Source organism: Triturus cristatus, chromosome 9, assembly GCF_964204655.1.
Source record: "Triturus cristatus chromosome 9, aTriCri1.1, whole genome shotgun sequence".
Classification (NCBI taxonomy): Eukaryota; Metazoa; Chordata; class Amphibia; order Caudata; family Salamandridae; genus Triturus; species Triturus cristatus.
Genome location: NC_140592.1, coordinates 228,258,762 through 228,273,119, shown reverse-complemented (window position 1 = coordinate 228,273,119; position 14,358 = coordinate 228,258,762). Strand labels below are relative to the sequence as shown.

Below are 14,358 nucleotides of genomic sequence, written 5' to 3'. Positions count from 1 at the left end.
CTTTTCAAGCCCTTTAATTGTGTTATTTTAAATTAGACCATATTTCAGTTGTTTGTATTAATAGCATTAAAAATGTTAATCTTAGAGACTTCAGGAAGGAGAAAATCGGAATCAAGATCTGAGCCAAAGTGTTACATCTGCCACAAGGCCATTACTCCGACAGATAGAAAACCTGCAGGCTACATTAGGAGCTCATACAACATCCTGGGAAAAGCTGGAAAAGAATCTTTCTGATAGACTAGGTAAGCACAGATTAATTTGTCACCCCACACTAACACCTTTGTTTTTCCCAACCCATTCTGCTATAACAATGCAAAAATTATCTTGTTGTCTGGTGGTGTTATTATATTTGCAGTAGTAATTAAGTTGTCTGCCTGTATTGCTTGCCCATGTGTGTTCATTATACAAATTTAGAATATAATTTTTAAAGCATTGTTTAGGCATCAGGCAAACCACTATCCTTCAAAGTAGAACTCTGACAGATATATTTTTAAACGTTTACTTAATCCTTTGTCAGTATACATATGAGACCGATCTTGATCATGATCTAGGGATAGTGTTGTCCCACCAATCAAAAATGTGTAGAATCTGGGAAGTCAATGGAATTTTTTAGTGGTGCAGACAATTTTCCTTTTTTGTAGTCTATTCTGGATTATATAGTGTGAACAGGATTATATTTATTTAGCTTTGCTCTCAAGAAAAATATGTGCTGGCTTTGCCTTGCTGTTTCTCATTCCTTAATGATTGGGAACTCTACTCCTTCATCAAGTCATCCAAAAACTGATCATTCAAGTAAAAAAAAAAAAAGCTAATCTCGGAGGTTACCTGTTTACTAGAACCTCCTGGTACATCAATAACATCTCATTGGTAGGATCTGCTCATGTATTCTGTGATTGGAACTGCCTCAGTGTAACTTAAGCATTGTTATTTTTATTTTTTTAGTGAACGGCCTGTAATTTTTTTTAATTCATCTTTAAAAGAAGTTTCTCTCTGAAATGTTTTTCCTTTTTAGCAAAGGTGTTTTTCGCTTAGCCAGGATTTTACCAAAATATCATATCCTATTTCACCTGCTGGAACAGCACGTCTCTTGTGGTGTAATATGAAAAATTCATCAAATGCGCATGCACGTTTTTGACAAATGACCCTTAGATTCTTTCATCCACGTCTGCTATGAATATTCATTTGCATGATTCTACTCCTTGTCTCACCCCCATCTAATTTCCTTTAGTAAAAGTTCAAGAGAAGGTCTGGAAGTGGTGATGGTACAGAATGAGGGGATGTAGTGAAGCATGCATATAAATCCCTTCTGTGGAAACTCTGTAGCTAAAATGCTATAATTTCTGCATAATTTTCTAAAATTATGTTGGAACCTGTTTGTACCCTGTTTAGTATGGAAGTATTTTTATATTTTACATTGCAACTGTGAGAGATCAATCTGCGCAGCATTCCTTGTGGAGCCCCCTGAGATCAAACACACAAAAAGTGATGGGAGGTACTTTTGCAAACAGTCAAATCGCTGGCAATTGCTTGGGATAGCATTCAAACCTATCTTACTTTTGCCCACCATGCCACCTCAAACTAAACACAGCTATATGCAAATCATCCTTTCTCCTGCTTTAGTGAGAACAGTCCAGCCCAAACTGCCAAGCCAAGTCCTCTCTGAACGGAAACACAAGCAACCCAAGACTACTTTTGGCTTACTGGGGCATTTTCAGTCTGGTGCAGCTTGGTTCCAATGGTAGGGTGAACCCAAGACCCACTTTTGGCTACCCCAAAAAACTAAGGGGTGAAATGCTACCAAGAGCAATAGCCGAAGGTTTAGACTGTTTGCAAGCATTTTTCTCATCACTTTTTGTGTGTGTATGCCCTCTGAGGTCACGCCATTGATGCACATAATACTGATTCTACATATTCGCTGAAGCATTTCCAAACTGCAAAAGATGTTTGCGACTATGGGGCTGATTGCAATGGCAGGGAGATTGCCACCGACAGGCTGTCGGTGGCGGTCGTAAAGGCCAACCGCCACACATCCGACGGGCTCCTTGAGCCTGCCGGTGGGGCGGGAGGGCTCGTAGTCCCTATAATGATGGCAGTGCCTACCAGGCACCGCTGTAGGGATTACAATGTCCCTTTCCGCCAGCCCTTTCATGGTGGGTTACCCGCCATGAAAAGGCTGGCGGAAAGGGACATTTAGAACCTGTAGCGAGCTCCCCTGCCCCTCTGGCCCTTGGTTGTGGGTGTTGAGGGACACATACGGACTGAAGTCCGTCCGCCATCGTAATCAGCCCCTATGTTACCATGCAGTGTGTACCTGGCACGAGAGGTATCCTATGTAGACTTGGAATTTTCTATTACTGATGAATCGTAAATATGTAGCTGTTTCCAAACTAATACTATATCCCTAAACTAAAGGCAAACGCTTATACAGTTTAAGTTTTTAAATAGGATTTATCATACCCCAATTTACTTAGACTTGACCTGGGAATAAGTCCTGCCGGTTGTAGAGGTTCATATGAAAAAGACAATTTCATACATGTGGTATGGCATTGCCCAGGTGTACAGGACTTTTAGAAAGCAGTGGTAGACACAATATAAAAAAACCGTACCGACTTTTGCCAGGCGCCCTCCGTTGGTGACTTTGCGGGCCTTTGTGTCCAATGTTGTAACATAATTTAGACTCTGCGTTGTTGTAGTTGGTGACGCACCAAGTAATGATGACCTGGTTACGGGGGCCCCTTCTCTGGTGCCAGGACTGGTTAATCGAGTCAACCCTTTGTAACAACACCTTCAAAGTATTCATCTGATACAGACATCTTGTTGTAGATTCCTTAACTTTGAATTTCCCCCAGGAGCCAATCTGCATCTGGAGATTTTTATCAGCAGTACCTCTGCTACCTGGGGGGCGGCGTCGTACGGCTACGTAGTGACGTCGTCCTCGGATATGACGTCTGTGGAGCCATATAAGTCCCCTCCAGTGCGCTGACGTCAGTTTTTCTTTTCCGCGGTGTAACGCGGATCCAGGAGAAGTGGTTCCTGTGGCCCTTTTTGTTTTGTGGCCTACTCGATTCCTTTCGCATCTGGAACAGTGTGCCGATGTCTTCAGGCTTTAACTTGTGTGGCACCTGAATGCAGTAGATGTCGGCGACGGATCCGCATGCCATTTGTATGTGGGGCTTGGGAGAGCACCACGACTCCGAGGAGTGCGACGCCTGTAAGAGGCCAAGTCGTTATGAGAATGTTGGATGAAGTTACTGTCGGCTCGGCTGTCCCGTTTGGAGTCTAAGCGCTGATCTCCTTCCTGTTCTGAGGCTCCTGCTTGGGGCAAATCAAGGAGCCGTTCCCGTGGACGTCGCTCGTCAAAATCATGTAAATTCCATCTGAAGGGATCAAAGTCACGGATGCCTTCGGCCTCGCGAGGCCATGACGTTGGCGTCTGTTCTTCCTGGTCCTTACCGGAGGCAGTTGCGCAGTAGTGGACCCCGAGATTCCACCATATCCTGGTGAGGGGGCGACTATGGCCCAAATGGAAGTATATTTCCAAGCATTACAAGTGTTTTTTTGGGTCAACACCTCTCCCTGGTACGCCTTCGGCCCTAAAGATATTGAAGGGACTCTGATTGGCAGTTCGCCGGCAGATTCGCCTTCGGCACCGATTGAGGACCCTGGCTCCGTAGCTGGAGTTGCTAAGATGTCGGGAAACAGCCCGGTGCGGCTTCCTGTTATGACGTTGGTGGCGTTCGCAGAGGAGGTATCACCACCTCGACTCTGTGCGACACCGAAGACACCTTTAGTGGTGCACGTCGATACGATCCCGGTCGGAGCTAGAGACATCTTTAATGGTGGACGTCAATACGACGCCCTCTCGACGTAGGTCGACCCTGGAGACACAGCTTATTGCCACATCTCCTCTACAAATTGAGGATGAGGCTACTTTGGTTGCCATTTCCCCAGTGTTGCAGGAAGAGTCTGCAGATACTGGTGGAGTTGAGTGTTTGGGTGCTCTTGGCCAGCCTCATGCACGAGGTTCTTAGGCTTTAGTGGGAACGTTAGTCTACAACCGTCCCTTACCTATGATTTACTTTCACAACCTAGAATAGCGGCAGAGGCTAGTGCAGCTTATGCCGGGGTCATTTGGAAGGCTTCTGAAATTTTTGAAGTTGCAGCTTCCTGTGGTGTCTCTATCCTCTGATCCCTTATCGAGTCTGCTCCATCAAGGAGTCACTGGGTTTGAGCCTTCACTTCCCTTCAGAGCATCGCTATATGACATTCTTTTGGGGACTTGGGCAAGGCGGGAGTCTCTGTTGAGCGTGCCATTGCACACCGTCATCGACCTGCTCCAGGTGATCCTGTTGATCTTTGTCAACACCCTAAGGTTAAAGGGCTTGTTGTGCAGCCAGCTTCAGCTTCGCTGAATTTATAAGCTCTTCCATTGGTTCCACCAAGCAGTGAGTCTTGGTGGTTGGAGACATGTGGCAGAAATATGTTTGCGTCCGCTAGTTCTGCCTCCTGATCTTTAAACACGTCCTGTGTGTTTGAATGGGCTTCTTGTGCCCTATGGGATTTTGTCGTCTGACTACTTCCTTCTCTTCCTGAGGGAGTTAGAGCTGAATTTTTTCAGCTGATACAGGATGGTCGTGAAATGGATAAATTCACTATTAGGTCGTCAGTGGACACAATGGATTCCGTTTGTAGAGCTATGGCTAGATCAGTGGCTCTGAGGAGGCACGCTTGGTTGCGTGATTCCAGTTTCCCCGAGAATGTTTGGGAGAGTCAAAGGACTTACCTTTTAACTGAATCAATTTATTTGATAGCCATGCTGATTCTGCAGTCCAGCGCCTCATTGCTCGCAATTTGTGATTGGACCTCATCAGGTCTTGTTAATTTATTCTATGGTGTCCATGGCTGTAGTTCCGAAGTTTAAGGCCTTCATTGAGTTAGTAGTATTGAAGTGTAAAACACTGCTTTTGACTTATAATGAGAGTATTAGTTTCTGGGTTTGAGTCTTTAAGTCCCGGATGGTGTTTACGGCTGGGTAGCTGGTTTAAATTTATTTTAAATGTTCTCTGATTAGGCGCTAGCCTCAAGCTCATAAAGAGCTAGTCTCGAGATTATCCCCCTTTTATGGGTATGTGACTTACTCTATGTGGAGTATTGGTAGCGTATTTCTCTACTATAGAGTCTCTCCGTTGTACAGCCGTGTCCTACTGGGACTTGGCGGTATGTTTAAGAACTATTGTAGTGAGCTAAGAGCTGTATTTTCTTCTTGTGATCACCTGTCATAGGGTTCTGTTGCACTTTCAACCACCTATGGTATTTTCTAAACCAGTGTACTCAAAACGATATGTTTTTGCTTCTTAGTGCCCTACGTGTGCATTTTGAGTGCATCAGAGCTTTGAAGAGGTTGAGCATGTTGGAACGTTGCTCTACTTCAGAGTGCACATTTGCATTTTTTGGATGCTTTTTGCTTGTGAGTTCTTCCTTTAGGGTAAGGGCCAATGCCTGCTATAGACAGCATTATCGTCCTCAAATATAGGTAACACCTATTCATGCTCCACATTGTGGTGCAGTATATTGGCCGCCGAAGGTTTGTGTTTGGTCCACCTTGTCCCAAAGTTATCACAGGTTTGGTGCATGCATCCATCCACCCAGTTTTGCAAACTGTTCTTTCTTTTTTGAATGTTCTTGATATATGTAGTTCTGTCTGATGTACATTCCCTATCTTCTGGAAGGGATGTACTTATTTCTTTCAGCGTTTCTCACCTAGTGAGGATTCATGACTGCCTTTTCTTGTTTTCAGTTATACCAATTGACAGACAGCAATTTTCTTATGACGATTCACTTAGTGTTGTGGTGGTGACATAGTAACTTCCTCTTTTTGTTGGTGGCAGTATAACTTTTTACCAAATCTCTCATTTCAGAGATGGTATGGATGGTGATATATGGAGTATACATGTTAACATGTGCTGCTGTGCTTTTTATATTGTCCTGTATCACAGGTGTCGTATGTACCTGTTGTTGGCAGGGCTGTACTTATATCTTGAACTGCAATTTTATGTCCCCCCCTTTTTTTTACATCTACTATGTTTTTCAAATATTTATTTATTCTATTTAAAACAAAAAAAGGAGAGAAGTTTCTTTCTTGCTTGCCCTGGTATTTTGGCTTATTGGAACTTGAAGTTTTGTTCCGTCTCTTGGACTTTGACACTGAAAGTGGGCAAGTTTCATAGGTCCCTGCGTTTTGGCAGTATTCATTGGCCAGTAGAATTCTGTGAATGGTTGGGCCAATAGTAGTATTGAGTAATAATTTTCTGCATATGTTCGAGGCATGTGTGCTGTGGATGCACATAATTGTATTCCATAGAGGAAAACGAGATGTGTTTGGGAAAAAAATTGTTTCGTTTTATTAAGAGTTGGCATTGGTCCTTGAGACCACTCCTTAGTCTTAAAACATGTTTTTGCCAACATTCACAAAGGAGAAGGGTCCCTTGTAGCCTTCTTCCCGGTTGTGAATGGCTTACCACCTCTTTTGAGGAAATGGTAAAAGATTAATGTTTTCTTATTGAATTTGGTTTCCGGATATTAATATATGCCAATTCGATTCAGTATTTGGAAGGGACGCCCTAAATATGCCCCTTCCAAATACCGAATCGGTATTTAGTCGCAAACTGAAATTGCGATTTGGTAACGAACAGCAATTTAGTTTTGTACATAAGAAAAGGCCTTTTTGAGGTCACAAATGGCCCAATTTCGCAACTCTGACCCTTTACACCAACAAAAAGGCTTTGTACATCTGGCACCTAGTCTTTTATGAGTTATGTTCAATCTGATAATATAGCCACTTTCTTTAAAAGGGCAGGCTTTAGGATCTGAAAGAGACACGTTAGTGATAGATTCCTCACCGTAGAATATCCCCAGGCGTCAGACTGGATCTCGAAAGTTTTCATCAGCAGTACCCCTGCATGTTGGAAGGTGGCGTCGTGCGGCTCCGCGTCCATCGCTGGCATCGTAGGCGCCGAGATGACGTCACGGAGACTACTTAGGCACCTCCCATGCGCGCTGACGTCAGTTCTTTCTTTTTCCGTGCCAGCAAGCGCACATCTGGTTAGAGCACGTACCCTAGTCACTTTTTGACTATACTTTTGTCTTCCCTCTTTTGAGTCTTTGACTCCTGGTGCCACATAGGGTGCCTGGGTTTAAATCCTGCGGGGCCTCTCGCCCTACGATGTCGGTGGCCGACCCCCGTGGCATCTGTCTCTACTGTCTGGAGTGCGACCATGACTCCCGGTCATGTTCCGACTGTCTGGCCATGGCTCCGAAGGCCTTACGGTAGTGGTCCCGTAAGCTGCTGGAGGCCTGCAGTCGTCTCCGCGCCGTTCGAGGTCCAGGGGTTGATCGAGGGCCCGATCGCAGAGCCATCATCATCGCTCCTTGGGGTCGAAGTCTTCACACTCTGAATCGGATAAGAGATGTCATAAGAAGAAGTCGAAGAAGCGTTTCCGCACTACGACATCCCCCCATCGGTCTCCGGACGCAGATGAGGGGGGGTCAGGGGTCCCACCCCTGTGGCTCCTTTGGAGCCTGTGAGTCCCGCGGCCTACCTACCTTATCCGGATCCATCGGGGACTCCTGCCCAGGTGCAAGATTTTCTTGCAGCCATGGACCGCCTCTTCAGGCCTCGGGCTCCCGCCGGCGTGCCTTCGGGCCCTGCGGGCCCAGTTGAGGGCCCTCCCTTGCCGTCTGCTCTGCTGCTGGCGCCGCCGGCGGCCCCGGCGCTGCAGGGACCTCCTCTGGCGGCTCCGGTCCCGGTGCCGCAGTGGGTTCCGTTCGTTCCTCCACCGCCTTTGCCTGGTTTTCTGAACAATTTTGCCCCTAGTTGGGGCCCTAATTGGGACACAGAGCCGCACCAGCACCGCCTGGTGCCAACGGCGCCGTTCGACAACTTGTATTCTCCTGTCCCTCCCCCACCTCCGCAGCCTGTTCCACGGGCGGTGGAGGAAGGGGACGACTGGGAGGGGTCTGAGGACCCTCTCGCACGGCAGTGCGGGTCGAAACAGGAATGGACGGAAGAGCTAGAGGATGCCGGTGGCCTTGACCTCTCCTCTGACCCTGGTTTTCTTTCTCCTGCTGTGGCTGTGGAGGAGGGCGCTACATACACTGTGGTGCTCTGTAGAGCAGCTGAGGCCCTTGACCTGCCTACAGTGACCCTCAAGACTAATCTGACTGAAGTGCTTCAGCCGGCAGCAAGCTCTTTGAAGCCCCTGTTGCCATTCAATGAGGGCCTAACTGACGTCTTGATGGGCACCTGGTCTAGACCAGCCACGGTGGTCCCCATGGATAGGAATGTGGCCAGGCACCATCGCCCGGCCCCTGGTGACCCTGCTTTTCTGTCCGCCCACCCACCCCGGAGAGCCTGGTCATCCAGGCCTCCACTTCCCTAATCGCATTCCCTACTGCTCCGCCGGATAAGGAATCCAAGAAGCTGGAACAGTTCTGCCAGCTTAGGGCTGCGGCCGGTGGACACCGCATGCCTCTTGGGCCGCTATTGCCACGCTGTGTGGGACACGGTTGCGCAGGTGTTGCCTCAGTCTCCGGAGGAGGTTCGGACAGTACTTTCCCAAGCTGTTGCTGAGGGGAAAGATGCAGCAAAATTCGCCATCAGGTGTGGACTGGACACCGCGGACTCACTGGGTAGGGTGATTTCCACAGCAGTGGCCCTCCTTTGTCATGCCTGGTTGCAGTCCACTGGTTTTTCAGAGGATGTACAAAGTTCTCTTTTGGACATGCCCTTTGATGGTACTCGCCTGTTTGGCAATAAGGCAGATAGTGCGCTGGAGCGTTTTAAGGACTCCCGGGCTATGACCAAGTCCTTGGGTCTCTCCACCACGCGCCCGGCCACGTCTGCTTTTCGTTCCATTCGTGGCCACGGAAGGGGTGCCCTGACACGTTCGTTCTGCCAGAAGCTTGTGCAGAACTAACCTCAGCGTGGCCGCGGGCGTGGTGCGGTTCACGGTAGGCCTAGAGCACTTTCAGTTTGCTGTGCTTTCCTTCGGCCTTACCAGTGCCCTTCGTGTGTTCACGAAAGTGATGGCGGTGGTCGCAGCTCATCTGCGCAGATCAGGGGTTCCAGTCTTCCAATATCTCGAGGACTGGTTGATGAAGGCGGGCTCGCCCCAGACAGTCGTCTCCCACCTCCAGACTACGGCCGACCTCCTGCATCCTGCATTGGGGCCTGAAGTTCCAGTGGGCACAGCATCGGAGCAACCTGTCCGATCACGTCCAGATCTCGGAGGGCACTGCACGACAATTGCAGTGGTGGCTCACGAATCGCGATTGGGTCAATGGGAGATCCCTCTCCCTTCCCCAACCGGAGCGCACAGTGGTGACGGATGCGTCCCTCCTGGGATGGGGAGGCCACTTGGGAGAGGCGGAGATCAGAGGCCTCTGGTCTCAAGCGGAGTCCCGGCTCCATATCAACCTTTTGGAGCTTCGGGCGATCCGACTTGCACTGAAAGCATTCCTTCCCTCTGCCCAGGGAAGCGTGGTGCAGGTGTTCACGGTCAACACCACCGCCATGTGGTACTGCAACAAACAGGGTGGGGTGGGGTCGTGGACCCTATGTCAGGAGGCTCTCCGCCTCTGGACATTTTCGTCATGAGTAGAGCTGCGATCTGTTGTACGCCTTTCCGCCTATACCACTTCTGCCCTGACTGCTGAAGAAGATTCAGCGCGACCGGGCCCAAGTCATCCTTGTGGCTCCGGATTGGGCACGAAGATACTGGTTTCCCGAGCTACTCAGCATGGCGATCGATCCCCCGATCCGACTGCCTCTTTGGGAGGATCTTCTGTCGCAGGAGCAGGGGATGGTCCTCCACCCGAACCTGTCCAGCCTCCACCTCCATGCGTGGAGATTGAGCGACGACAGTTGACAGCTTTCGACCTTCCTTCCGAAGTCTGTGATATTATTCTGGCAGCCAGGCGTCCCTCCACTAAGACTGTATACGCCTGCAGGTGCAACAAATTTGTGGCATGGTGCACAGCAAAGGCTGTGGATCCCCTTTCTGTCCCTCTTTCCGAGGTCCTTCTGTTCCTACTCTCTTTGGCCTAGCAGGGCTCTGCTCTGGGCACTATAAAGGATTATTTCTCGGCCATTTCCGCCTTTCTAAAGCTTCTAGATCAGCGCTCTCTTTTTAAGTCTCCGGTTGTTAATCGCTTCCTGAAAGGCATTACACACACTTTTTCCCCGTGCCTTTCATAATGCCACAATGGGACTTAAATCTTGTCTTGACCTATCTGATGTGCGCTCCCTTTGAGCCACTTCATAACTGTCCCTTACGTCTTCTCACTCTAAAGACGGCTTTCCTGGTAGCTATCAGCTCTGCCAGAAGAGTGAGTGAGCTCCAGGCTCTTTCTTCGAAACCTCCTTTTCTCTCTGTTCATCCGGACAAAGTGGTTTTAAGGACTCGTCCTTCTTTCTTGCCAAAGGTTGTCACGCCCTTCCCCATCGGGCAGACCATCACTTTGCCCACCTTCTTTTTGCCTCCGCATCCTTCAAAAGAGGAAGAGAGGCTCCACCGTCTGGACCCAAAACGTGCGCTTACGTTCTATCTGAAGCGCACACAACAGTTCCGGGTGGATGACCAACTTTTTGTTGGCTACGTGGGCGCCAAAATAGGTTGGGCCGTGCACAAACGGACCATCTCTCGGTGGAACTTTCTGTGCATCAAAGCATGTTACTCGTTGGGTAAGAAGAAGCCGCCTGTGGGGCTGCGTGCCCAATCTACCCGGGCGACGGCAGCCACTACTGCTTTGGGACGCGGTGTTCCCTTGCAGGACATCTGTCAGGCAGCTACGTGGGCCTCGCGGCACATGTTTGCCAAGCATTATTGCCTTGGCAGTCCAGTCTGGAGAGACGGCTTCTTTGGCCGTTCTGTTCTCTGTGACTTTCTGGTGTGATCTTGTTCACAGACCCACCACCGGGGTTGGTATTGCTGGGGCATCTATTCTACGCAAATAACAAGTGACAAAGCTGTTCCTAAAGGGAAGGATGTACTATGTAGGAAGGTATCTGTTATGGATATTGGAGCCCTCACACAGCCATCGGGATATTGTGAATCACATACCCTTCAGGATGTAATATAGCTGGTATTGTTACCTGCGGCTCGGTCTACCTGTATGGAGAATGGGAGACCAAAATCGTTAAGGAACGCTCATTCACAAAACAGTTATCGTACATGGTGCGGGTGGAACGTGCATTTACAATGAAGGTGCACATTCTGTGTGGGGGGGGGGGGGATTATAAACACACAAAAGCCACGTGAAGTGATCACTCTAAAGGTGTTTCAACAGCTGTAGTTGGACTTACCCTATATGTTCCATAGGATAAACCACTGCAGTCCCTGGTAGGCTGCGCAAGGAGTTCCTTGCGTTCTGTATTGGTGTATGGGGGCAGTGTTTAAAAACAGGTTAGATAAATGCAATACTCCAGGGTCATTAACACCCCTTCTCTTGGATGCCACAGTGTTTAAAAACAGGTTAAATAAATGTAATACTCCAGGGTCATTAACACCCCTTCTCTTGGATCCACACCAGTAATATATTGCAATTATAATGGGGATCAATGGTTGTGAATAGAACTAGGAAGTGCCTGGAGAACAACTGCTCTCAGTAATGGTCAGTCAGTAAGAAAACGCGTTGCATGAAATAAATAGTAATGAAAATCTCACGCAGAGCGGGAAACAGGACAAGAAAGCGTGTCTCATAGATAAATGCTCCTTGCAATATTTTGTGTGGGTCTATGTGTTCCCGTATGTGTAGGTGGAAAGCAGGTCTCAAACTAGATGAACCGATAGTCAAGTAACTCGGCGTGGCATCGCTATGTGGTTATAAATATGCATGGTAGAGCTAGCGATACAACATATAAAATATAAAACATGTAAAGAGACATGAGGTTTTTACTTACTGACACGCCGAGTCCGTGTCGCTCGTAGACCTACCCCGCACTACCAGGACTGGGGGGTGGGGTTCAACAGTCTTGTGTGTGTTTAAAGCGGATATGCGTCACCGCCCATGTGGAGTTAGAATGCAATGTAGTTCGTGAAAGTGACTAGAAGTAGCCGCCATGTTGGGAGAAGTACGAGGGACGGAGTCGTCGCTAAGTAAACATGTGATGGTTTTGTACATGGTTTGGGTGTAAGCAATGTCTATTCTTGCTGATAATGTAACCGGATATGTTCTGTAGTTGTATTGAAACTACGAGATCTAGTTGGTATATGATTGTAGTTAACCCCTAATATTGTTGTAATGGCGGGTTGCCACACTACAAATAAACCATGGCAAACGGGTCATAAATATACAATGTATTGAACTCACGGGCATCGAATGAATCGGTTACTGTCCCCATAAAAGTTGCCTGAATGTTAATGCTAGATGTGGCAAGTGTGGAAATCGCTATATAAGCAAGCTAATCAGATATCAGAGTAATGATTACAAAGCCTAGTGTGCACTATGTCTTCGGGTGGTAGTGACAGTGCCACCTCTGTATATGAGAAGGCTAGTCAAAAATTGGTGTGGTAGCTCAGAAGCTTGGTGTACACTATGTCTCAAGGCGGTTTTAGGGAGCACCACGGGATGGCATCATTGAGTCCAGAGGTGTCTGTGCCACTTTTGTACACCCACCGTTGTTCTTTGATTAATAGGGCTTCTTTGGTTATGTTCGGAAATGTTTCCAGAATAAGTCATCTAAAGGAATCGGGGGGGGTGTCCTTCCTCTAGAAAGTGCGCACACATCTTAGTGTTAGTTCTTTTACAGCGGAAATTGCTGCGATGTTCTATGATGCGTGTCTTAGCAGGGCGTGTTGTCATGCCTATGTACTGTAGTGTGCAAGGGCATGTAATCATGTATACACAGTTGGTGGTATTGCAATTGGTGTGGCGTCGTATTTCCCACTTGAAATTGTCGTTGATATCAACTGTCTTGTGTATGTCAGTAAGGTGACATACAGAACAAGAGCCACACGGGTAATGCCCGGTCACAGGGGGCAACTCCCATAGTGTTCTCTGTGTTATCTGTCTCTGTGTTCGAGGACGAGTATGTATTATAGAGTCCCTCAGGTTCCTGGTGCGTTTGAAAGAGAACCTAGGTGTTTCTAAGGTCATTGAGCCTGTGTTTAGTATCTTCCAATGCTTTTTGATCACCTTGGTGATCTGGTTAGATGCCGGGGTGAACGAGGTAACACACGTAATGTTCTCTGTTTGTATCTTAGATTTAGGTTCTAGTAAGGCCTCTCTAGGATTATTACGGGCTCTTTTGTTGGCTTGGGCGATCTGTTTCGCTGGATATTCACGTGCTTTCAAATTCCTCGTTAGTTTTTCAGCTTCAGTCTTGTAGTCAGTTAGGTTGCTACAATTACGTCTTATCCTGAGGAATTGTCCCACGGGTAGGTTATCTCTCAAGCTCCGCGGGTGGTGGCTGGAGTATAGTAACAGGCTGTTACGATCCGTTGGTTTTTTATATAGTGTAGTAGATACTACTGTCTGACACTGTGTGTGTGAATTTAAGGTGTGGATCCAAAGTGTTGATCCAATTACAAAACTCTAGACAAGTTGACATGTCTCCTTTCCATAGTATCAAAATATCGTCAATGAACCTCTTCCAGAGGTAAACATCAGTGTTGTAGGGGTTGGTGTGGTGAAAGATGTAGCGGGACTCGAAGTCGGACATGTACAGGCAGGCCAGACTGGGCGCAAAGGTGCTACCCATACAAGTGCCCTGTGTCTGTTTGTAGATCTGTCCTTTAAATTCAAAAACATTTTCTGTCATGGCTAGAGTAGCACAGTCCATAATGAAACTTATGGGAGTGTTATGTTGCCATGGTTCGAGTTGGAGAATGTTTTCCACCACTTCGAGTGTGGCCCTCTGGGGTATGTTGGTACATAGGGCCTGCACGTCTAAACTCAACAGTAGGGTGATTTCATCTGTAGGGGATAGAGACAGTAAGAGTCTCAGTAGATCTGAAGTGTCTTGTATGTAAGATTTTGTCTTGTGTACAAGCGGTTGAAGAAAAAAATCACAAAATTGTGACAAGGGCTCCAGCACTGAGCCAATGCCTGATACAATGGGTCTCCCGGGTACAGGGAAAGTTCCTTTGTGGATTTTCGGAAGGATGTAGAAGTAAGGGGTGCGTGGGTTCTTTTTTACCAGAAAAATGGCTTCTTTTTTACTTCTCCAGCCTTGGCTCTCAGCCGAGAAGACCAAGGCTTTGATCGTAGTTAGGAGACGTGGGGTTGGGTCAGTAGGGACAGGGGTGTAATAAGCTTGGTCACTCAATTGCCGTCTACATTCTAGTTCGTAGTCCACTG

The 14,358-nt window shown here is 47.7% G+C and overlaps 1 protein-coding gene across 1 annotated transcript in view; it reads left to right on the top strand.

The window, feature by feature from the left end:
- The window catches only part of TMF1 (TATA element modulatory factor 1), a 271,023-nt gene that overhangs the window by 150,517 nt on the left and 106,148 nt on the right, over positions 1–14,358 (top strand). The window contains exon 10 of the mRNA XM_085624782.1: positions 86–242. Coding sequence (XP_085480908.1) covers positions 86–242 — 157 coding nt within the window. The remainder of the gene's footprint in view (positions 1–85; positions 243–14,358) is intronic.